The 23,168-nt window shown below is 58.1% G+C and overlaps 1 protein-coding gene across 1 annotated transcript in view; it reads right to left on the bottom strand.

The window, feature by feature from the left end:
* The window catches only part of CHD5 (chromodomain helicase DNA binding protein 5), an 82,671-nt gene extending 62,650 nt beyond the window's left edge, over positions 1-20,021 (bottom strand). Inside the window, exons 1-2 of the mRNA XM_026448155.2 lie at positions 19,645-20,021; positions 8,044-8,171 (exon numbers count right to left, since the gene is read on the bottom strand). Of these exons, the coding sequence (XP_026303940.1) occupies positions 8,044-8,171; positions 19,645-19,723 (207 nt within the window). The 5' untranslated portion in view covers positions 19,724-20,021. The remainder of the gene's footprint in view (positions 1-8,043; positions 8,172-19,644) is intronic.
* Between the last annotated feature and the right edge of the window lie 3,147 nt (positions 20,022-23,168).

Here is a 23,168-nt window from a genome sequence, read left to right as displayed (position 1 = left end):
CAGGGAAGAAAGAGCCCCAGCCAGGGAAGGGCCCCAGCCAGGGAAGGGTCCCACCCAGAGAAGGGCCCCAACCGGAGAAGGGCCATTGCATCTCGGGCCCCAGCGCCGCAGCTCTCTGCTTAAGTTCACATCCCATGGAACTGCGTTCGTCAGGTGAAACCTGTAATTAATGCAGCGTGCACATCCCAGTTTTCTCCATGTGTGGACTCTGCAGACACTGCTACGGATGGCACAAGCCCACCTTCCCCCACTTCCATCCCAGCCTGGCCTCCTCTTCTCCATATGAGACAAGGTAATTTAGGCAGCTCTTAGGCTTAGCTTCCTTGATTTAGTTTCCTGTCTGTACAGGCAGAAAATGGCTCATTTATATGGAGATAAGGGCATTTACAACCACAGCACCCCACGAAAGAGGTGCTGCCCCTCGGAGAAAGTGGTTTACTTGTGGCCTTTAGAGATGCAAGTCGCAAGCCGACTGGCGAAGCCCTCCACAGCCACTTCCCAGGGAGGGGCCGGGCAGCAGGGCCAGGATCCCCGCTGTGCGCAGGGCTTGCTATGCACAGGACTGCCATTAACTGTTTTCAGGGTGAGCAGGGAGAGGCAAGGGATGAGATGAAGAGAGAACCAGAGAGATAAAAAATGAGCTCAGGAAACAGCAGTGGCGGGGAGGGAGGATGGAGGAAAGAGGGAGGGAGGGAGAGAAGAAGGGAGGGAGAAGGAAAGGAAAGGGCGGCAGAAGGAAAGAGAATGAGGTGGCAGCAAAGGCAGGGGGCCTCCCTGGATAGTCTTGGGAGGCTCCTAGCCCACCTCTGCCCTTTCAGGCCACACTGTCAAAATGGGATGACCTGCCTTTTCCCAGGAGAGTGGCTCCAAACAGGCACATTCAACAGTTAGTGGAGAGGGAGACAGTCACTGAAGGGGGAGGTGAGGGCCCCCTCCTCTAAGATCCAGCTGGGAAGCACCCCCTCCAACAGGCTGCCTGCACTTCCCCACTCTCCTAGAAGCCCCGTTCCCTCTCCCCTGCCCGCCAACCTCCCTGTTCCCAAACCTCTTAGCCCATTAAGCCGCCAGAGTCAGCGGCGCTGCCAGCTGCCAGGCAGCAGGGCCTCTGTGCTCTTTGCTTTTCCGGAACCCGGGTGTTTCCGGGAATACTGACGCGGCCACTGGCTGGGAGCCTACTCTCAAGGCTGGAGGAGATGCTGGGCCCTGGAGCCACAGCTCCCAGGCTCAGCCTCAGTCCTTTGGGGAGGTGGAGGTCAGACAGCGATGTCCATGTCCCCTTGAGGGAGTCAGAGTTTGGCCAGCTTCAAGAGACCGGCCTTCAGGAGATCTAGGAGACACGCTCTCCCGCAGCCCTCACCCCAGCAAAGGTAAGGACAAGAGAGAGAGGCCGCCATGAACTTCAGCACCACGGACAGAGGCTGGGGGGCTGGACGGAGGAAGGGGCCCTAGGGGGCCTTCGGCGGCCAGAGAACAAACCCCACAAACCCACCGAGCGTGAAGTCGGGGGACCCATGGTTAATCCTGCGTGGCCTGCCAGTGAGTCCCAGGCTCCCCAGGGAGGCTCTGCCCCCTGCAAGCCTGAGACGTGGGCAAGTCACTGTGGCAAGCTAACCTCAGCTTCATCGTCTGTGAACTGGGGATGCCAGAAAGGATGGAAACAGGGAGACTGTAAGAAAATGCCTTGAGGCTGAGCGCGGTGGCTCACGCTTGAAATCCCAGCACTTTGAGAGGCCAAGGTGGGCGGATCACCTGAAGTTGGGAGTTCAAGACTAGCCTGACCAACATGGAGAAACCTCGTCACTACTAAAAAAAAAAACAAAATTAGCCGGGCATGGTGGCGCACGCCTGTAATCCCAGCTACTCAGGAGGCTGAGGCAGAAGAATCACTTGAACCTGTGAGGCAGAGGTTGCAGTGAGTCAAGGTCACGCCACTGCACTCCAGCCTGGGCAATAACAGCGAAACTCCGTCTCAAAAAAAAAAAAAAAAGAAAAGAAAAGAAAAGAAAATGCCTTGAACATGTCTGACATGGGAGAAACCTAAGCACCGAGAAGCAGTGCTCTGAGCCGGGGTGGGGCGGGGTGCACGACGGGACGTGCACCCAGGTCTCTAGGGCTGGGCCACCTTGCCGTGTCCTGGGCAGGGGACTCGGCCAAGCCAGAGCAGGCTGCAGTGAGAATGACCCTTTCCCCCTGACACCACCACGCCCACCGTAGACACCAGAGGCCACTGTGATTCTGATGATGCCCAGAAAATGCCCAAACGACCCATGATGACCCCAGCTCTGCTTGGAAGCCAAAGATACAGCCAGGATGACAAGCTGGAGGGGACACATCAGAGTCACCCCCACATTTCCACTGTCGGAATTGGGTTCAAGCTAACTGCACAGAGGCTGCCAGCAGCTGGGTGGCAGCACAGTACAGAGGCAGCAGAACCCAGACAAGAAGGGGCTGCTGTGGCAACATCTGTGGGGCGCCGACCCGGCATCTGATGACAAGCAGGCCCCTTGATGACCTGCAGGGGAGACCAGGAGTGGCGGCCCAGGGAGAGCCGGAGGGAGGGAGGGATAGGGAGGGGAAGGCACCTCCAGCAGCCTCCACTGTCTGGCAGGAGCAGCAGCGCACACCAGCTTGGGAGAGTAGGGCTGGCAGAAGGCCATGAGCCAGGCACTGATAGAGGGCTCGCGCAGTGTCCACTCAGAGTTAAGTGGCAGGGCAGGAGGGCACAGATCCTTGGTACGGAATGGGCTCAGATGACGTCGGGCATGTCTGTTGCCCATCTGTGGCCCCTGCCCTGCTGTCACCCACTGGGGCTCAGGCAAGCCAGCAAAGCCCTCATTTCTTGGAAGCAGGTGCACTTCTCTCCCTCCTCCATCCACCTGCACTGGGGAGAGTCCAGTTGAAGAGAAGGGTCTGACTCCTAAGTCCCCACCTGCCTCCCCTGCCCTGAGCCTCTGCTGTGCCTCCACCACATGGATCCCCCATAGCTGGGCCTCCCACCTGCACCAGATCTCATCGGAGCCCTCCTCCCCTACCAGGGGCTGGCTGAGGGTGACGGTGCAGGGCAGAACCCTGCATCCAGCTGTTTTGACACTCTAGAACTAGGCCTCCTTTTTGTGGTGTTTTTCCAAAATCTCTCCTTGCAGAGAAAGCTGCAAATAGTTCTGAAAACACCTAGCAGAGCAGTGGCCCATCAGCGGGACCTGGAGGGATGAAGCATCATCCAGTCGCAAGAAGGGAAGCAATGATCAAGAACCAGAGATAGATTCGCAGTTCAGTATCTGAAAACATACAGAGAGGCTCATAGACCAAGCCACATGCAGGGGAGGAGACACAGACACAGACCAGTAATTCCCTAACTAAGCCCCCGAACCAACCCAGCCCTAAGGTTTGAGGGCCATCAAACCACACTGCAGGCATGAAGATCCAGATGACAGTTGGCCTTCGACCTGGGCACTGACTTTTCGGCTACAGCAGCCTTAGTGTGACTACAGGGGACGCTCCATCAGCTAGCAGAAGAGTCTTAGTGGATGTGGAGTCCCCACATGGAATCCACCTGCAAAGCTGCCTTGAATGTTATGCCCAGCCTATGTGTGCCAGGAGGCAGGGGCAGGCAGGAGGGGTCTCTGCTCTGAGCCCCCACCCTGCTGAGGGCACAGCATGAGATCAGGCCCTGGGGATCCCAATGGACAGTCCCGCCGCCCTTCCTCCTTCCCAGCTCCGCAGATGTTTCTTGGCGGAGGCCTCCCACCTCCATCTCCCTTCCCTCTAGGCCCGCTGCTCCGAACACACACCGCATCTCCTGAAAAAGGAGACATTTAAACTCAAAAGGAAGGGTGTGGAGAGTCGGTCATTCTCCATTTGGGGTCCTTCAAGATTGAGAGGGAAAAGGGAAGAATGAAATAGGAGCCTTCCCATTCACGAGTGTTATAAACAGTTATAATTTAGCACTGAATAATTGGTTGCTATGGTAACCGCTGCAGTACAGGTTGAAATCATTTCTCCCTCCTGCGCTCGCTAGGGTCTGACAGGGAGCTTCATCTACATATGCTCAGGTTCCGGCTGCAGCCCGGTTATTTTATGTAAATCAGAATCCACGACTTGCTGCCGGCCTCCCCCCACCAACAAACTGCAGCTTGCGGCCCACCTGCCCTGGTCCCTTCGCCCCATCATCTTGGAGCCACCTGGTTGGAGGCAGGGAGGGGCAGAGGGGTGAAATCCCCTTGCCTTTATCCTGGGGTCCCAAGTCTGCCAGGCAGGTGGGCAAGGGGGCACCCGGCAGCTGGGCCACAGCATGCTCCAGACCCCCTAAGATCTGACAGCTGGCCCGAGCCAGGCTCTCAAACGCAGGGGAGGGGGCACCTCCGGAGGCCTCTTGTCCATCCCAGCCCCCTTCCCCTTCCAAGAACCAGAACTGCATCTCAGCAGAGAGAAGGAGAGAGGGTGAAGAAGGGGTGGAGCGAATGAAAGAGAGGGAGGGAAAGGAGGGGAGAGGGGGAAGAGAGAAAAGAGGTGGAGACCAAGCACAGGCCAGAGGGAACGACCAAGTCTGAGACCCAGAGAGAGACAGACAGGCAAGAGCCAGAGAGAGATGGGGACCTGGACAAAAACCAAAAACATATTTTCAGAGAAAGAAGAGGGAGGGAAGACCTGGGCCAGTTGGAAAAGGGAAGACTCAGCATGATCATCGCTCTGGGAATGAGACAGTTGGAGAATCAGCCCTCCCAGGCCTCAAAGACCACCTGGTCCCCAGCCCCCAGGCCTCGCCACTGTCCAGACGCTGCCCACCTCCCAAGCCTCCTTCCTAGCCAGGGCTGGGGCTGTACCCTGAGCTCAGGAGAGGGGAGGGGAGCCAGCCCTACCTCGGGGGGACGGGGGCTTCCATAGGTCTCTGCTGCACCCCACTGGTTCCTTCATCTGCATTTGGGAGCCAGGCTCACCCAGCACAGTGGTCTGAGACCCAGGCCCAGGTGACACTGCCCCTCTTAGCCTAGACTCCCACCCAGCTTCTAACTCGGAGGAGGTAGGCAGGGGGTGCACAGGTAGGAGTCCCTGCCATGGACCACGAGGCCTCAGGGTCCTAAAGTCCACATCGCCCCGAGCCCATGGAGCCCAGGTGTGAGGAGTGAGGGCGGGGACAGCAGCAGAGCAAGATTTCACAGCCTCTGCCAGACAGTCTCAGTGCCTTCATCCCAGGGCCTTGCAGCCCCAGAGCCATCTACCCTCTAGGGGCCCAGCACAAGGACTGACCTCTGGGGCCAGGGGGCAGCAGCCACAGCAGCAGAAGAGGAGGGCAGGGGCTGCAGCAGGGAATTCAGGGAGCCCCTCACCAAAGGAGCTGGCTTGCAGCCTCTTCTTCCCTGGGGGACCCTCCAGGCACACAATTCCCGCTTCCCCTGTCCTATCTCCACTTCCCCATCAAATAACAGGGACAGGGAGCTTTACCCTCTTTGAGACCCCGGGGAAGATGCAGGAGCCTCAGAGCGTAGGCCTGGGAGTCTCTGGGGCATGATGGGCCAGGCAGGAGCCTCAACACCCAGCTCCACAGACCCAGGTCCCCCCTCCACCTCACAAATCCTCCCCATGCAGCCCCCATGCTGGCCCAGTGGTAAGGGGGGGTTCCTGGGAAGGGACAGACACACATCCGTCCCCGTCGCTGTGCCAGATGGGGCACAGAGCTAAGGGGCAACAGAGAAGGCAGGCAGAATCGGGCAGAGGGGTCAGGGTCTCTCCAGGGGAAGACAGGGTGGTACACACACAGTCACATGCACACACCCGTGTGCACAGAGGACCAGAAAGGCCTGGATCGGCTGCAAACCAGGTGGGGGTGGGGGCAGGGGCTTGGGGCAGCAGCAGTGGGGAGGCCGCACGGGCTCTGGACCAGGGGGCCATGGGGCATGGTCAAGGCACACTCAGGAAGCTTTCCCAGGAGAACCCAGGGCTGCAGGGGCCCGGCAAGACAGAGGCCGGGAGAGGAGGGCCAGTAGGAGGTGGGTGAGAGGTGCTGACCGCCGCCCCCAGTAAAGAGCACAGGGGCAGGACACACCTGGGGCAGCTCTGACCAGAGGGGTGGGGCCAACACCTCCCAGCCCCATCCTTTCCATGGCAGTTCCTGAGCTCCGTGAGGACCAAGGACACAGTCCAGGGCAGGCTCTGCCCTCCCAACGTCCCCAGGCTGACACCCAGACGAGAGGAGGAACCACAGGCTGCAGGTAGAGTTCAGAGCCCTTCAAAATGCCTCCAAGTCCCCAAACAAGCTGGGGAGGTGGAAATGGGACACAGACCCGAAGCCCAGAGGTGAAGGCAGGGACCCTTGCCCCCTACCACCACCATCTCTCCCTCCCCAGGGCTCTGCTCCTGCCTCTGGCCTGGCCCTGGAGCTGCCAGGGGAGCCTGCCAGGCTGTCATGTCACATCAGTCCCTCCTCTGCTCAAAGCCTTCCAGTGATCGCACCTTGTTCACGGGACAAGAGACCCATAGTGCACCCCCCGCAACAGGCCTTCCCGAAACCCTCACAGCAGGGAGCATCTCCAGTCTGGGACAAACGCCCCAAACCCACCCCTAGGCTCTTCTGGCAGCCACCTCCCCATCTCACTCTGCAGGGAGGCCTAGATCCAGGCCCAGTGCTGCCAAGGGCACCCCCTTAGCATTAGCACCTCACCCCACCACCACTGCACCTCACCAGCTACCTCCCTGGGCCTCTCACTTGCAAGGTGGGGCCAGCCCAGTCCCCTCCAGGCAGGGGGAAAGAAAGGTGGAGAGCTGGCCTCAGGTCCCCCTGGGGCAGGCGGGAGAGGAGAAACACGCCTGGCAGGGGCGACTGGTGCAGTTGACAGCCCTGGGTTCAGATCTCAGTACTGCCACTGTGTCACTGTGTGACCTTGAGCCAGGGCAACTCTGAGCCCCTGCTCTCATCTGTGAAGTGAGGTGCCTGCTGTTGCTCTCAACATAGGGTGGCTTGGAGGATCAGAGGAGACACCCAGAAGGAAGCCAAAAACATACGGTGAGGAAATGGCAGAGACCTCAGTGTGCCAGTGCAAGTAGGAAGGACTTAAAGCTGCAAACTCGCCTCAGTTTCCCCATCTGCCAACCGGCGATCGTCCTTCGCATGCCACCAATTTCCAGGGCTGGTCATGAGGATCAAGTGAGCCCGCGTGAAGCACAGAGAAGCACGCTCAGAATGTGTCAGCAGCGTGGGAAGACAAGGGACATGTTCGCACCGTCACACCCCGCCAACCAGAGGCAGCGGAGCGTGCGGCAGCCTCGCCCATCCAGAACCAGCCGAGAACCAGGGAGAAACTGATGGGAATGCAGAGGTCACCTGCAGGTGACTGTCCCTAAACGGGGCCTTGCTTCTCTTCTCCAACTGACTTCACTTTCTTCAGGTTTCAGTTTAGAGGGACGGAGTCAGCTACGGAGCAGGGAGCGGGGCAGGGAGGTAGGGGGGCACCATGGCGACAGAATCTGGCCCTGTTCCCACACAGGATAGGATAACGGGAGGAAGGAAAAATGACGCTCCGACATCCTGCTCCAGAAACAGGACAGCTCACCAACGTCTTAAAAAGGCTCCCGTGCACAACGCTTCATACCAGAAACTGGTTATGGCGTTCTTCATCAAATTCAGCTCTCTGAGGCCGGGCGCGGTGGCTCAAGCCTGTAATCCCAGCACTTTGGGAGGCCGAGGCGGGCGGATCACGAGGTCAGGAGATCGAGACCATCCTGGCGAACACGGTGAAACCCCGTCTCTACTAAAAATACAAAAAACTAGCCGGGCGAGGTGGCGGCGCCTGTAGTCCCAGCTACTCGGGAGGCTGAGGCAGGAGAATGGCGTGAACCCGGGAGGCGGAGCTTGCAGTGAGCTGAGATCCGGCCACTGCACTCCAGCCTGGGCGGCAGAGCAAGACTCCGTCTCAAAAAAAAAAAAACTCAGCTCTCAGAAACCCTCAAACTCCAAGGTCCAGGGACGCCAGCCCTCCTCTGCGGCTGGGCAGACGCAGCCACAACCCCACCTGACCCCAACTCGCCGGCACAGGTGCTGCCCCTCACCTCTTTCTTCTTCCGCTTCCCTTTACACTTGTTTTCCTTGAGCTTCTTGGGTTTCTTCTTCTTAGGAAGGCTCACGGGCTCCACAGGGAAAAAGTCATCGAAGCCTTCAAGACCACCATCTTCTTCTTCTGGAAAAATCAGAAGGTGGCAGCGGTTACTCCTGAGCTTCCTCCAGAACAGCCCTGAAGGCACAGCGCCAGCCCTGGGGATGCTGGGACCCCAGACACCCAACTGTGCCAGGTCACAGCCACCCTGCTCTCCCCAGACCCGGTGAAGTGGGAGAACACAGGACAGGAGCCCCAGCTCTAGGGACTGTGTGACATCACCTCACCTCCTGGCCTTTCCTTCCCTCGTCTGTAATGGGACAATAACCACCTAGCCCTGACAGGACAGCGTTCAGAAAACTGAACCTCCACGAACAACAAATAGAACTGCCTTGTTGCCGTCGCTGCCCGAGAAACAGAGCGTCTCTACCAGGAAGGAGTCGGGGCCAACAGAGCAGAGCACAGACCTCAGTGAGGCCCATCTCTCCCCTCCACAAAGAGGACCACAGTGTGGCCAGGAGGCGGCTTGAGAACGCTGGACCTGCCGGGCACGGCGGCTCACGCCTGTAATCCCAACACTTTGGGAGGCTGAGGCAAGCAGATAACCTGAGGCCAGGAGTCTGAGACCAGCCTGGCCAACATGATGAAACCCCATCTCCACTAAAAATACAAAACTCAACTGGGCGTGGTGGCGGGCGCCTGTAATTCCAACTACTTGAGGCTGGGGAATCACTCAAACCCAGGAGGTGGAGGTTGCAGTGAGCTGGGATCGCACCACTGCCCTCCAGCCTGGGCAACAGAGTGAGACTCCGTCTTAAAAAAAATAAATACATAAAGAGAGAAAGAGAGAATTGGGGACCACAGGGACGCTCAGGTCCCACACCTGAGGTCCCTGGAGATTTGCAGGACAAACTCAGCAAGGAAGATGCCAGGATACCCCATGGGTTTGACAGCATGCTGCCTTAATGCAGAATCCAAGACCATATTGTATCTCCTCCTGGATCCCGCACCTGTGCACACACAGGCACACAGGTCCACACTCCCCCACCTCCAACACACTCACAACGGGAAACCAAGCGCATTACAGCTGGGCACTAGAAAGCTGTGCCAGTCCACAGAGAGACGCCGTGCCTAGCACACCTGAGTGTCCAGGAGCTGCCCTCAGCTGCACTGACTCGAAAGGCCGAGGGGGCCCAGGCCGGGCAGGCCCAGGACAGGAGTATCTTTGAAGACACTGGCCACAGTTCCAGGTCTGCCTCCCTCAACCTCCAACCCAGAGGAAGGGCTGACACGTGTCCTGGGGGGTGTGACATGAGACCCCTGCTGTGGCAGCAGTGGCCTGGGGTGTGACCCTCATCTGGGAAATCAGGAGAGAGAAAGGGTAGCTGAGCCTGGAGTTCCCGCGCACCAGACATGAGCCGTGGAGGGGCAGTGGGGAGGGTCCTCTTGGCAGGCAGAGCAGCAAGAATCAAACCACCCAAAGTGGAGACACTTCTGCCTGTGGGGGCAAAGGAGGCTTCCAGAAGGGAAGCACCTCCAAGAGTCCTCTAGAAGCGCCCATGAGGCCGGGCGCGGTGGCTCAAGCCTGTAATCCCAGCACTTTGGGAGGCCGAGACGGGCGGATCACGAGGTCAGGAGATCGAGACCATCCTGGCTAACACAGTGAAACCCCGTCTCTACTGAAAATACAAAAAACTAGCCAGGCGAGGTGGTGGGCGCCTGTAGACCCAGCTACTCGGGAGGCTGAGGCAGGAGAATGGCGTAAACCCGGGAGGTGGAGCTTGCAGTGAGCTGAGATCTGGCCACTGCACTCCAGCCCGGGCGACAGAGCGAGACTCTGTCTCAAAAAAAAAAAAAAGAAGCGCCCATGAGAGAGCCAGCCCTTCATGCCAGCCTGCAGTCCCAGCGCCCCATCCAGCTTGCCCTACCCGCTCTCCACCATCACCTGTGCACTCAGGAGCACTCGGGAAGCCGAGGAGCAAAGAGAAGCCCCTCAGCCTCAGACCCTCTGCCACGGACACCCCAGACCCGACCCTCTGTGACAGTGGAGACACAACAGGGAGTGTCACTCAGAGTCTGAGGGTTGCTTCGAGTGGGACCCCAAGGAGGACGAGAGGTCCTGGGGCCACCAGGAAGCTTTCACCCAGAAAGCAGGGAGAGTGTCCCTACTGGATCGAGTTTAGAGACAGAGAGCCCTTCTCCCAAGGAAATTTTTTTTATCATAACCACTTACAGCTGGCAGTGGTGGAGCCAGGTTTGAACTCAGGCAGTCTGGTGACCTTAGGGTCAAAAAAAGGGCCTCGAGGGGTCCCCCAGCGTGGCCCACACGCTCAGACACACTCGCCACATGCAGACACACAGACATGCATGTGCACCCAGGACACAACCAACACTCACCTGTCACCCTCCACATAGGCCCCCACTGCCTGGCCTGGGACCCCTGGAGAGTCCTAAGCAGAGAAAGGGGGACAGGAGGCCTCCTACCCTGGGTCTCTGGGGCTCCCGTTGCCCACACCATGGGTGCAGCTTTAGCCCCACCGTCCCCACTCCTCTGGGGCACTGGTGGCTCTGGTGGCTGAGCGGACGCCCCTCCCACCCCTGCATCCCACAGGGCCAGTTTGCACCAGGGGAAGGTGGGGGCTGTACCACTGTCTTGGTGCCTCTCTGCACCAGGGCCTTCCTCAAGGGTGGCCAGGTGCTTGAGGCTCCCACATAGGGAGGGCACCCTGTGGAGGGCTAGGGCACACAGGAGAGCCAACAGCAAGGGCTGCCCCGGGTGGGTTTACGTGGGTCAGGCCCCACACAGTCAGGGGCAGGGGCTGGGCTGCTCCAGCTGACCCCGTCCCATTCCTCTGATCACTGGTGTGGGAAGGTGGGGATTTTTCAAACCAGCTGAAAACGTGCACAGGGACCCCCCCAGACTTGTCCTGCAGAGCAGGTGTTGGTGGGGCAGTGGCAGGGCTGGCAGGGAGCTGTCTGTGGTAGGGCAGCTGATGGGATGCCAGTCCACAAATGCCCACTCCGCCACCCGGCCTCCGCCTCCCCCGCCACCACAGGAGACCGCCTGGGCAGAGCCACCCCCACACCCTGGCAGTGCCCAACACTGCTTATGTAATGGGCTCCGGCTGATGCAATCTCGAGGGGGGGCCTCTCCCTCCTGCTTCCTTCCAGCTGTCCCCTTCCAGCAGGGTGCTCCCAGACTTAGGAAACCCAGTCCAGCACATGGTCACTGACTGGTCGCCTAAGCAACACAACGGACGAGGGCATGCACAGGTGGCTGCCGGAAATTCTGGAAGGAAGCCTGGGATCTGCCCATGGGTAAGGGGAGGACAAAGGAGGACCCCTGCTCTGGCCCTACCCCATGCTCAGAACAGGTCTTTGAGGACAAGGCCCCAGACTCTCTGCCCGTGGACAGACCCCCACTCTGTTCCCAGAAGACCTCAGAGCCCAGGGCCTCTCCCTGGCGAAACCCGCCTCTGAGAAGGCTCTGGAGCTGGCACACGGGAACGGGAACTCAGCCCTGCCTGCCCCTGTCTCTGATGGGCCCTTCCTCTCCCCAAATGGCTTCAGGTGGGTGGCCCTGAGGTCACCGCACGCCTGATTCTCTGTGACACTGCCCCCACCACCACCCCACACGCTCCAGTCTTCAGCCAAGCCTCAGCCCCTTCCCGCCCTTGGATACTCTCTGCTCCTGCAGCAGGCCCTGAGCTTTCCAAAACCAGACCTGGGGTCACCATCCAAGCAACTCCATGGTCAGCCTTTCCCCAAGCCCCAGCCTGTGCCCTGAGCCCGTCAGTTCCTCCTCCCTATGGCTCCATCTGGTGGGGACAGAGCAGAGGCCCAGATGGTTCCAAGACACAGAGCATGCAGCCAGTGATAAGGCAGGACCCCACCCATGCCAGGTGAGCGGCTCCAGGGAGGAGCAACCTCACCTCAGAACTCCTGGTCCTGCCAGCTCCTGACCCCTCGTGGCCACCTCACCGCCCTCCTGGCCCACGTGGCATTGCCCTCGTGCACCAGCCCTACCCCTCCAGGGCCTGAGACTCCACGGATCCAAGCCTGCTCTAATTAAGACCCATTGCCCTGTGATCACCCACCTCCTGGAGGTGGAGGCGGGGTGGGGCTGAAGTCAACCAGAGGAAGGAGAGGCACCTTCTGCTGCTTCCTCCAGAGCTCCCCCAGCCCCTGTGTAGCTCCCAGTACGCGCCAGCTCAGCCCTGCGGGATCCCCAGGCTAGCCTAGGCTGAGCCACTGCAGGCTGTGGCCAGGCCGAGGGTAGTGCATTGCAATAGCGGCAGTCGCTGATACCTGCATACCATCTGCCAGGCTCGTGCCAGGCCCAAAGTACCTAGGACTGATTAATCTGTATCAGTTCAACACAGCAATTCAGAAAGGGGTACTATTCTTTCTGGTTTGCAGCTTTTATTTATTTATTTATTTATTTATTTATTTATTTATTTATCTATCTATCTATCTATCTATTTATTTATTTTAAAGACAGAGTCGCTGGCTGGAGTGCAGTGGTATGATCATGGCTCACTGCAGCCTCGACCTCCTGGGCTCGAGCGACCCTCCCACCTCAGCCTCCTGAGCAGCTGGGACAACAAGCACAACCACCACGCCTGGCTCAGGGATGGGTTCTATTCTTATCCCCATCTGCAGATAAGGAAACTGAGGCTCAGAGGACCTCATTATTTACCCACATCTCAGTCCTACAGCTGGCAGTGGTGGAGCCAGGTTTGAACCCAGGCAGTGGGCGCCCACCCCCTCGTGAAGTCTCTCCCCCAGCACCCTCCCAGATCTAGCATTGAAACAGCCCACGCTGTGTAAACCTGCTCGGTGTATGCCCTGGGGACACTGAAGTGACTCAGGCTGGTCTGTGGTCTGGAAGGTCACAGGTCCCTCAAGGGGGTCAAAGCTGGTTCCCCACACTAGTCCCCCTGCACACAGCCCCACGGCTCTGCCAGGCCCAGGCTCCAGCCCCCGACTCCTCTGGGGAGGGGCAGCAGCTGAGCAAAGACGCAGTCGCCAGGGCACCTGGCAAACACAAGGTGATCAAAACAAAGGGAAGGCGCGTGACTGTGGAGCAAAAGTTAGGTCATCTGATTCTGGGTGGTCGAAGGATTTGCAGGGGGCCAAGCCAGGAGCTGGGATGAGAACACCATCACCAGGTTGCAAAGGCCAGCAAACCTGCCAAGGACAGGGACCCCACTCAATGTCCACCACTCTCCAGGACCTGGGGAGAGAGGCTCCTGCTGTTCCCACCCGGACTCTCCAACCAGCACCAAGCAGAGAATAAGGCCACCGGGGGTCAGGGGGAGGGAGTAACGGGCAGCAGAGGCTTCATGCTACCCTTCCTGGGGGTGACCCCAGCAAGTCCCCTCCCCACTGAGCCTCTCTCTTCATCTGTGAAATGGCCCTAATGTGGCAGCCTTTCCACCAGGGCGATGGGGAAACTGTGAATGCAAAGCGCCCACACGAAGCCTGCAAGTGCTCGGCAATGGCAGGCAGAGCCCAGCGAGACCCAGGAGGGTCAGGGCAGCAGTGGTGAAGGGCAGAAGGCAGTGGTCTCTAGTTTGGGCACTGCTGGGCCAGGGGTTCTCAGGGCCACCCTAGACGCTGGCCAAGAAAGAGTGCTCAGGCTAAGGCTGCCGTTAGTCCTTGAACCTCCCCCAATGAGCCAGGCCCTATGCTGGCAAAGAGGGGCAGTACACCCGCCCAAGAGAGGATTCATAATTTATTTATGACATTTAACAAAACCCAGACATCACCTCATTGGTGTCACATCAAAAGAAAGCATCAGTCCTGAGTGGGGAGTGGAGGGAAGAGACAGAGATAGATGAGGCATTTACCCCAAGTGACTGGGGCCTGGAGGGAGTCAGTATGGGGGTGCAGGGAAGGCAGGGAGAGGCCCCAGGGCATGGGTGGGGAGGAGGAGGACAGACAGGTGAGAAGGGGAAGAGAGGGGGAGTCAACCTGGAGAGACAGGGAGGGACAAAAGAGAGAGAAACGGCCAGACAGAAAGAGAAAGGCATGGGCATGACCTCAGGGGAGATGAAAACTGACAGATATGGGGACAGAGGAAGAGAGAGAGACAGGGAAAGAGAGTGAAATAATGACAGAACCATAGAGATAAGCAAAAGCCCCAGAAAGTTAGACAACACACATTGTGTTCAGTACCCAGCTCAGAGAAGATATTCCAGAAGTCTCTGATAGGTGGATGGATAATTATATAGTGAATGGATGGATGGTGGATGGATGGTGAATACATTGATGGATGATGAATTGATGGATAGATGGTGGGTGGGTGGGTGGATGGATGGATGGACGGTGGATAGATGGTGGATGGATCAATGGATGAATGGATGGCAGATGGAAGGATAGTGGATGGGTGGATGCATGAATGGATGGTGGATAGACGGTGAATAGATGGATGGATGATGAATTTATGGATAGATGGTGGGTGGGTGGATGGATGGATGGATGGTGGATGGGTGGATGGATGGGTGGCAGATGGATGGATGGTGGATGGGTGGATGGATGAATGGATGGTAGACGGATGGTGAATAGACTGATGGATGATGAATTGATGGACAGATGGTGGGTGGATGGATGGATGGTGGATGGATGAGTGGTGGATGAATGATGGATGGATGGATGGATGAATGAAAGATGAATGGATAGATGGTGGGTGGGTGGATGGATGGATGGTGGATGAAGGATGGATGGATGGATGGTGGACGGATGGTGGGTGGATGAATGAATGAGGGGATGGTGGATGGATGCAAAGTTGGATGGTGGATTGATGGATGGATGGATGGATGGATGGTGGATGGATGGATGGTGCGTGGATGGTGGGTGGATGAATGGGTGGTGGATGACCGGATGAGTGGATGGTGGGTGGATTAATGGAAGGATGGTGGATTCATGAATGGATGGATGGTGGGTGGATGGATGGATGAATGGTGGATGGATGTATGCACGGATGGATGGTGGATGGATGAATGAATGGATAGTGGGTGGATTAATGGATGGTGGATGAATGGATGAGTGGATGGTGGATGGATGCATGGATGGATGGTGGGTGGATGGATGGATGAATGGTGGGTACATGAATGGATGGATGGTGGATGGGCAGATGGATAGATGGTGGATGGGTGAATGAATGGTGGATGGATGGATGCATGGATGGATGGTGGATGGAAGATGAATGAATGGTGGATGGATGGATTGGTGGATGGATGAATGAATGGTGGGAAGCATGGACAGATAGTGCATGGGTGAACAGTGGATAGGAAGAACGAGAACAAATGGATGGACGGACGGATGAACGGATGGATGGATATATGTATGGATAGATAGGTGGACAGTGAACGGTTACTTCACCATCATGGTTGGTTTTGTGGGTAGATGGGTAGATGTGGGAGAGCAGGAAGATACATGGATGCATGGATGCATGGACGGATGGATGGATGGATGGTAGGAAGCATGGACAGATGGTATATGGATGAATAGCGAGTAGGAAGAACAGATGGAGGTATGTATGGATAGATATGGTATGGAGATGGATTGATAGGTGGATGGTGAATGGTTACTAGGTCGGTTTTGTAGGTGGATGGGTAGATGTGGGTGGGTAGGTAGATAGATTGATGGATGGATGGATGATGGGTGAGCGACTGAATGAACTGATAAAATCACAGATGGATCTTACTACCTGATCAACTTGGAATGATAATGAATAACCCACTGGCCAAGTCACTGGGCAAAGTGTGCTGGTCATTTTGCCTCCCTCCTCCCAGAAAATAATGTTAAACACAATCAGGCTCTCTGGGACTCGCCCCGCCAAAAACACCATGCTTCCACAGGGGTAGGGGTGCAGGCTAAAAAGTCATGGTCTTTTGGGAACCATGACTGTCCCTCTCTCCGGGCCCCGGGACCTGAGGAAGCAAGCCTAAGATACTCACACAGCTAGGGCCAATTGTCACTGGGGCCAGAGCGGTAACAGTGCCTAGTCCAGACACTGCCCAGTCTAGGCTCACTAGCTTTGTCTGCGATTGAGGAAAAGCTGGGCCAATGAGGAAGGGAACTTGCCAGCCCAGCAGTGGCCCTAAGAGGGCTGAGAGCCACATTTTCTGAACCCCTCTCCTGCTTCCCGCCAGCCCTACCTCGGGCTTCACGGCCCTCCTCCCACCCAGGCTCCCACTCCCCTGGGCTTACTGGCTAATGGTGCAAGTATCAGAAGCATTTCCTTGGAGAAGGCAGGACAGCTGTCCCCTTTGGCTGGTGCTAATTACACCAGCCACAGTTTATTGAGTACCTATTATGTGTTGGGCACTGTGGCCTAATGTTCCACGTGCAGTGTCTCACTGTTCCTCATAATAACCCTCTATGAGGTAGCCAGTGCTATGTCCCCATTCTACAAGTGGGCACACCAAGGAGAGGGCTGCCTGGCACTCAGCTAATGCTCAGAGCTGGAATCCAAGGCCTCATCCCACCAGTTCTTGACCCCTGGCTTCGACCAGCCACCCCAACTCCCAGGAGAATCTGGCAGCTGCTGGTCCCCAAACCAGAAGAGGCACCCACCCTGCCTTCCTCCTGGAAACTGGCTCAGACACCTGCCTCAATGCCAGAGCTGGCCGGGGCCAACCTCCCCCTCCCCACCACCACTGCATGGGAAACACTAGTTCACCACTGAGAGTGAGCAACTCCCAGGGGGAGGTGGGAGATGAGCAGAGTCAAAGAAAAAAGATAGGACAAGTCATGAGTTCAATAGCTGTAGATTGAAAAATCATCACGACAGCTTCCAAAACACCAGTTCTTCCAGCCACAAACCTCCGTGTTTTGGAACCAGCTGGCTCTGGTCTGTGGGGGTCACCACCGCTGAGCTTGGACTCAGGGTGAGTAGGGGGCCAGCAGAGCAACTTGACAGGGGGCCTGGCTAGGGCTGTCTTCACAGCCAGAAGCTGGGGTGACCTAGGGAGTCCCAGCCCTCAAGATACTGAAACCACAACCATCTCTCAGGAACTCATGGTTTCAGGTGCTGGGCACGGCAGGTTATCGAGAGAGTTACACTTGAAGGGGATACCCACAGATCCAGGAGGAAACTGATGATAACGTTTTGAGTATGTGGGGTGTGGTGACACAAGCATGTAATCCCAGCTACTAGGGAGGCTGAGGCAGGAGGATTCTTTGAGCACAGGAGTTGGAATCCAGCCTGGGCAACACAGCAAGACCCCAGCTCTTCCAAAGAAAGTACGACAATGTGTCTCAGAGTGACTGGAAGGCCTTGTCTTAGCAAGGGTGTCTCTCTCCATCATAACATTCAAGCTGGGACCTAAATGCCTAGGCGGCAGCGGTGAGCAGATGAAAAAGCAGGTCAGACAGAGGTCACAGCCAGGGCCCCATGGCAGGATGGAGCATGGAGGGTTCCAGAAGCAGCACGGAGGCCAGTGTGGCTGCTGTGAACAAAGGGGCCCAGGAGTGGACCAGGACAAGGGTTTCAGAGGCGACTTGCAGCCATGCGGGTCAGGGTCTGACTTGGGTTCATGAGGTGACCCCAGCTGCTGTGCAGAGGGTAGTCATAAGGACTGGGTAGAAGGCCCTGGAGGGACTGGCAGGAGGGGACAGAGGCTTGGACATGGAGAGAAGCCAGGAGCCTGGGAAGGCTCTGGAGGTGGAGCAGCTGGCCTTGCTGATGGATGGGGGCAAAATCCCCAGGCCAGAGGTGCCAGAGCAGGGCGTTTCTTCTGCAGCGCTCCGGGGGTATTCCTGGACACTCTGGGGCCAACCCAATGAAAGGGAGCATGGGTGGTGGGCAGGATGACCAGAGCCCCGCCTCTCTGGCCCAAGCAGTGAGTCAGGTGTCTACTAGACTGGGGGCACCTTCCCTGGCCTCTTCCCCTCCCCGACCTCTATGTCCCCACATAGTCAGAGAAAGTAGGAGTGAGTGTAAGATGGGAAAGACAGCCGGGGGACTCCACCGTGGGGTCAGTACAGCCCACAAATGCCACTGATGCCACAAAAGGGCCACACCCCAAACACCACAACAAACAACTTACTGAGGAAACAGTAAACTGGCTTACCGGGGAGCCAGCCCCCTTGGAAAATGGCCACTGATTTTTGTGCCTGTGCTGGGCCCCAGAGTTCCCCTCCAGAGAGTGGGTCTGATTCCAAGGACCCAGGATATGACAGTCAACTATTGTCCAGGCAACCCCACCCCAAGTGAGGACTCCCCTATTCCCTGTCCCCAGCACGCTTGCTGCCCACTTGGCCTAACAGGCGAGATGAGTGCCAGGCTCCTGTAGGAGCCCAGTCACAGCATTAAAGCCACCAACTAACCAAGCAAGCAAACAGAAGGGGGCAGGGGGTGTGGCCACCTGGTGGGAATACCCTCCCCAGAAGACGCTGGCTGCTTCCTCCAAGAGGAGCTGGAGGTGTCCGTGTGTGGAATCTTCTCACCCCTGGAAGTCAGAGGGGACCAGAAGCACGTTCCTGGGCCCGGGAGGGCCTCCAGCCTCCCACAAGTCTCTCCGAAGTCCAGAGAGGCCACAGACTTGGTGCAGGGAAGCCGAGAAGTAAGAGTCTCCCAGAAAGGAGGGTGGGTGGCTGACAGGGTGGGGCCCTACCCAGCTCTGCCAGGAGGGAAAACGTCCCAAACAAATGGCGAGCAGTTAACTAAAGAACTGTCCTGCAAGGCAACCCCTGGCGCACAGACCTGTGTATACTAAATTCGGAGAGAGAAAAAAGGAGAGAGATGGTAAGGGCAGGGGCGGTGGCCCTGGGGCATCAGGCCCGTAGCCAAGGCAGGGTGGGTTAGGAACGGCCACCACCCTGGGCGATGGTGGGGCTGGAGACAGCGGCGGGCGCTAGGTCGCTCCAGAAGGACACCGGCGGCCCGGGTAAAGTGCTTGGGAGCAGCGGTCAAAGCGCACAGAGGACCATGGCAGGATGGAGCAGGGGTCCGAGCCCGTGCGCCCCAGATCGGAGCCCTCCTAGGCCGGGAGGGAAGCCTCCCCATCCTGGGCGCTCGATGCGTCCCCAAGCACCGCCAGTCCTCGCCCCGCTCTGGGCCCCACCCAGCCCGCCCCGCGGCCGAGATGGGCCAGGGGCCGGGTCCCGCCTGCCCGCGGCGAGGCCAGAGGCGCACGGTGGCGGGATGTGAGCGCGGGATGCACAGCTCCAGGAGCTAGTGCGATTCCCGCCGCCTTCAAGGGCACGCGGGCTGACCCCGGCAGCGCCGCGCCCCCTCCCCGCCGGGGCCCCCAGCGCAGGCCCCCGCCCGGGTTCCTCTGGCCCGCCTGGCCCGCGTCGCCGCCCGGGGGATCCAGATCGCACCCCGCCCTTAGCGGCCCTCACGCCGCGCCGGGGCGCTCACCCAGCCCGCGCCCTTGGCCGCGCGGCGCCAAGAGGGCGGGAGAGCAGCCCCGCAGCCCAGGCGCCCCTCCTGCGCGGCGCCAGCCCGGCCGCACCGCCCCCGCCACCCGTGCTCCGGCCCTGGGCCCGGCCTGTCTCGGCGCCCCCGCCGCTCTGGCCCCGGGCGCACCCGCGCCCCGCTCACCTGACATCTCGTCCTCGTTCTCCATCTCCTCGGCGAACAGCCGCGGCAGCTCCTCCTCGGTGCCCAGTGGGCCCCGCATGCCCGGCGCGGGGAGGAGGGGAGGTGGGCGCCCCCCCTCCCGCCGGGCGCGGTGCCAGCCTTAACCCGTGCGCTGCCGGACGGGCGCGTGCGGCGGGCGAGGCGGCCTCGGCGAGAAGATGGCGGCCGCCTGCCCCCCCCCCCCCCCCAACCCCCCCCCCCCCGCCCCGACCCCCCTTTCTCTCGGCCGCCTTAGCCTGCTCCCCGCAAAGCCCGGGGGCTCCGCCCACCGCACCCCGCAGCCCAAGTCCTGCAGCCCGCCGAGGGTGGCGGCGGCAGCGCCGGAGGCACGGCGGCACGGCGGGGGGGCGGCACACATGCCCGGATTGTGACGTCCAGTCTGGTTGCTGTGGCAACCCCATCCCATCGTTCCGGCAGCGCTACTAGTTAACAGCAGAGAACAAGTTGGGGGACTAGTCCTGAGCCGCCGGGTGAGGGTGGGGACTGGGGAGCGCCCCGGCAGGGGGAGCCGTCGAGGCGTGTGCACGCCTGGGGACCCGACGGACGAGCGGGCAGCCGGGGTTTGGCGAGCCCGGGCGCAGAGGGAGGCGAGGCGCACCCCGGGCAGGATCAGCCGCCGCCGCTTGCCTGCTAAGGCACTGGGCCCCGAGCCCCCGAAGGGCGCGGAGGCGGGGTCTTCAGGGCAGCGCGCGGCCCGCTGCCCCACTCGATTCACAGGCGCCGGGACCCGCCCCGCACCCGGCTCCGGCCTCGGCACGTTCCTAACCCCCTCTCCAAAGAGGATTAGAAGAAAAATGTGTTCCACACTTCGGGAAAAGACGCTCTGGAGACTGTGGGTCTGATTACTGCAGAAAAATCCGCGCAGGCGGGCTCCCCCCACTTGCTTCCCCGCTCCCACCGCCCACTTGCCCTCTTCCAAAAAGCCCCTCCAGGCTGGGTCCAGCTCAAACCCATGCAGACCCCTGGGGGTGGTGCGGATCTGCGAGGTCTGTGCCCAAAACTCCCGCTCAGAAGCGACACCTGTCGCAGAGCAGGAGGGAGCCGCCGCCACCAGCCCTCGGTCGTTAAAGGTGAAGATGGAGGCCAAAGCCCTCGGGAGCAAGACTGGAATTTTAAATAAGCGCCTCCAGTCTTCGCGGCGGCAAGTCTTAAAGCTACGTTAAGAACGCAAAAGTTCCAGGGGCTGGCCGACCGCCAGCTCTCTAACCCCAGAAGGCCCGTGAAGGGAGGGCCCCATCTCTCACTGCCTCGCAGGGGCACTGGGGGATCCCACCTGAGACACGCAGGATCGGCAGCAGTTTTCCGCTTCTTCCCGTCCAATTTTATTGCCAGCAAGCCCCAAACAAAAGACCCTCTGCATTCATCCCTGGGCAAGGGGAGGTCGGTCCATCCAGCCTTCTGGAACCAAAGACTGGGGTGTTGGGAACCCCTCCATCTCCCAGATCCGCTTTAACCACGCTGTAGAGAGAGACGCCGGATCAGCCCGGTGCTGGCCGCCTGCAAGGGGAAAGGAACCCTCTTCAGGGAAGCAGTCCAGGAAACCAAAGGGCCTCCCCTCCCAAGGCTGTTTCCCCCACAGAGCCGCTAGCCAGGGGGAGCCCCTGATCACTGAGGCTTGAACCAAACCTGCCTCTTCCTCGTTTCCAGACCAACTGTCTCCCTAAATGGTAACCACCAGGGAAGAAACCCCTAAGCTGACATGCCCACCCCTCAGTTACCAGCTCCCAAACACCTCTCTAATCCCTTTCAAAGGTCCCCTGCCCTTTGGTAGAAAAACTCTGATTTACAATATTTCTCATCACCAGAAAGCCGCCCCCATCATTAACCTTGGCTCCAATTCCCAAGGCGAGGCTGAGAAAGTCAAGAAAGAACAGTTCTAACTGCTTAATTTGGCAACAAATTAGAGCCGAGATGCTCATCAGTCATAATCCTCTCCTCATCCTGTTCTTCCCTATGACTGCAACTAGGTAATATTATTTAATGTCCAAAAGCAAAATGAAACAAAAACTGGAATGCTAGAAATAAATGGATTTTTTAAATACAAATCTCCAGTTTTTGTTGTTGTTGTTGTTTTGGGGGGGAGGGGGCGGTTTGAGATGGTGTCCTGCCCTGTCTTCAGGCTGGAGTGCAGTGGTGCAATCTCAGCTCACTGCAATCTCCGCCTCCCGGGTTCAAGCGATTCCCCTGCCTCAGCCTCCCCAGCAGCAGCTGAGACACAGGCACGCACCACCATGCCTGGCTAATTTTTTGTATTTTAGCAGAGACAGAGTTTCACCCTGTTGGCCAGGATGATCTCAATCTCCTGATCTCGTGATCCGCCTCCCTCAGCCTCCCAAAGTGCTGGGATTACAGGTGTGAGCCACTCCAGTTATTTTTAAAGAAGAGCCCTTATTATTGTTAAACTATTAAATGGGCATTTTAATGACAATAGGCCAAAAATGCATGACTTTAAAAGCAATCCCTAAAACAGTGAACATTCGGTAAACTGCAGTTGCGAGAACAAGCCTATCATTAAGGTTACTGTTTTAGGAGACAAGATTCTCATGTTTGCTGATCATAGAGCTCGTAATTACATCTCAGTGACAATTCCAAAATCAAAATATTTTTTAATATACTGGTTACAAAGGCATCAAGGAAAAACACTTTTTCCGGCTGAGTGCAGTGGCTCACGCTTGTAATCCAGATCACGGATCACCTGAGGTCAGGAGTTCAAGACCAGCCTGGCCAACATGGAGAAACCCCGTCTCTACTAAAAATACAAAAATTAGCTGGGCATGGTGGCGGGCACCTGTAATCCCAGCTACTCAGGAGAGTGAGGCAGGAGAATCGCTTGAACCCAGGAGGCAGAGGTTGCAGTGAGCCAAGATTGCGCCACTGCACTCCAGCCTGGGTGACAGAGCGAGACTGTCTCAAAAATGGGAAAAAAAACTTTTTCCAAGAAGAGAGTTGAAAAAGCTCATCATCTTCTGCACATACCATACTCAATTTCCATTCCAGGGCTACATGAACTCCTCATCCAGGAACCCCCAAACCCTGCCTGAGGCCAGTTCGTTCAACAATGCATATCCACGCTGTGAAGTGCTTCATATCCAAGCAATGAAGTGCTTCATATCCAAGCAATGAAGTGCTTGTACATACACCACCTCACAGCCAGTCACATAGATCAAAACTCTGCCCCTGGCCGGGTGCGGTGGCTCAAGCCTGTAATCCCAGCACTTTGGGAGGCCGAGACGGGCGGATCACGAGGTCAGGAGATCGAGACCATCCTGGCTAACACGGTGAAACCCCGTCTCTACTAAAAAAATACAAAAAACTAGCCGGGCGAAGTGGCGGGCCCCTGTAGTCCCAGCTACTCGGGAGGCTGAGGCAGGAGAATGGCGTAAACCCGGGAGGCGGAGCTTGCAGTGAGCTGAGATCCGGCCACTGCACTCCAACCTGGGCGACAGAGGGAGACTCCGTCTCAAAAAATAAATAAATAAATAAAT

This window comes from Piliocolobus tephrosceles, chromosome 1 (genome assembly GCF_002776525.5).
Source record: "Piliocolobus tephrosceles isolate RC106 chromosome 1, ASM277652v3, whole genome shotgun sequence".
NCBI classification, from domain to species: domain Eukaryota; kingdom Metazoa; phylum Chordata; class Mammalia; order Primates; family Cercopithecidae; genus Piliocolobus; species Piliocolobus tephrosceles.
This window is presented reverse-complemented; position numbering and strand designations above follow the sequence as displayed.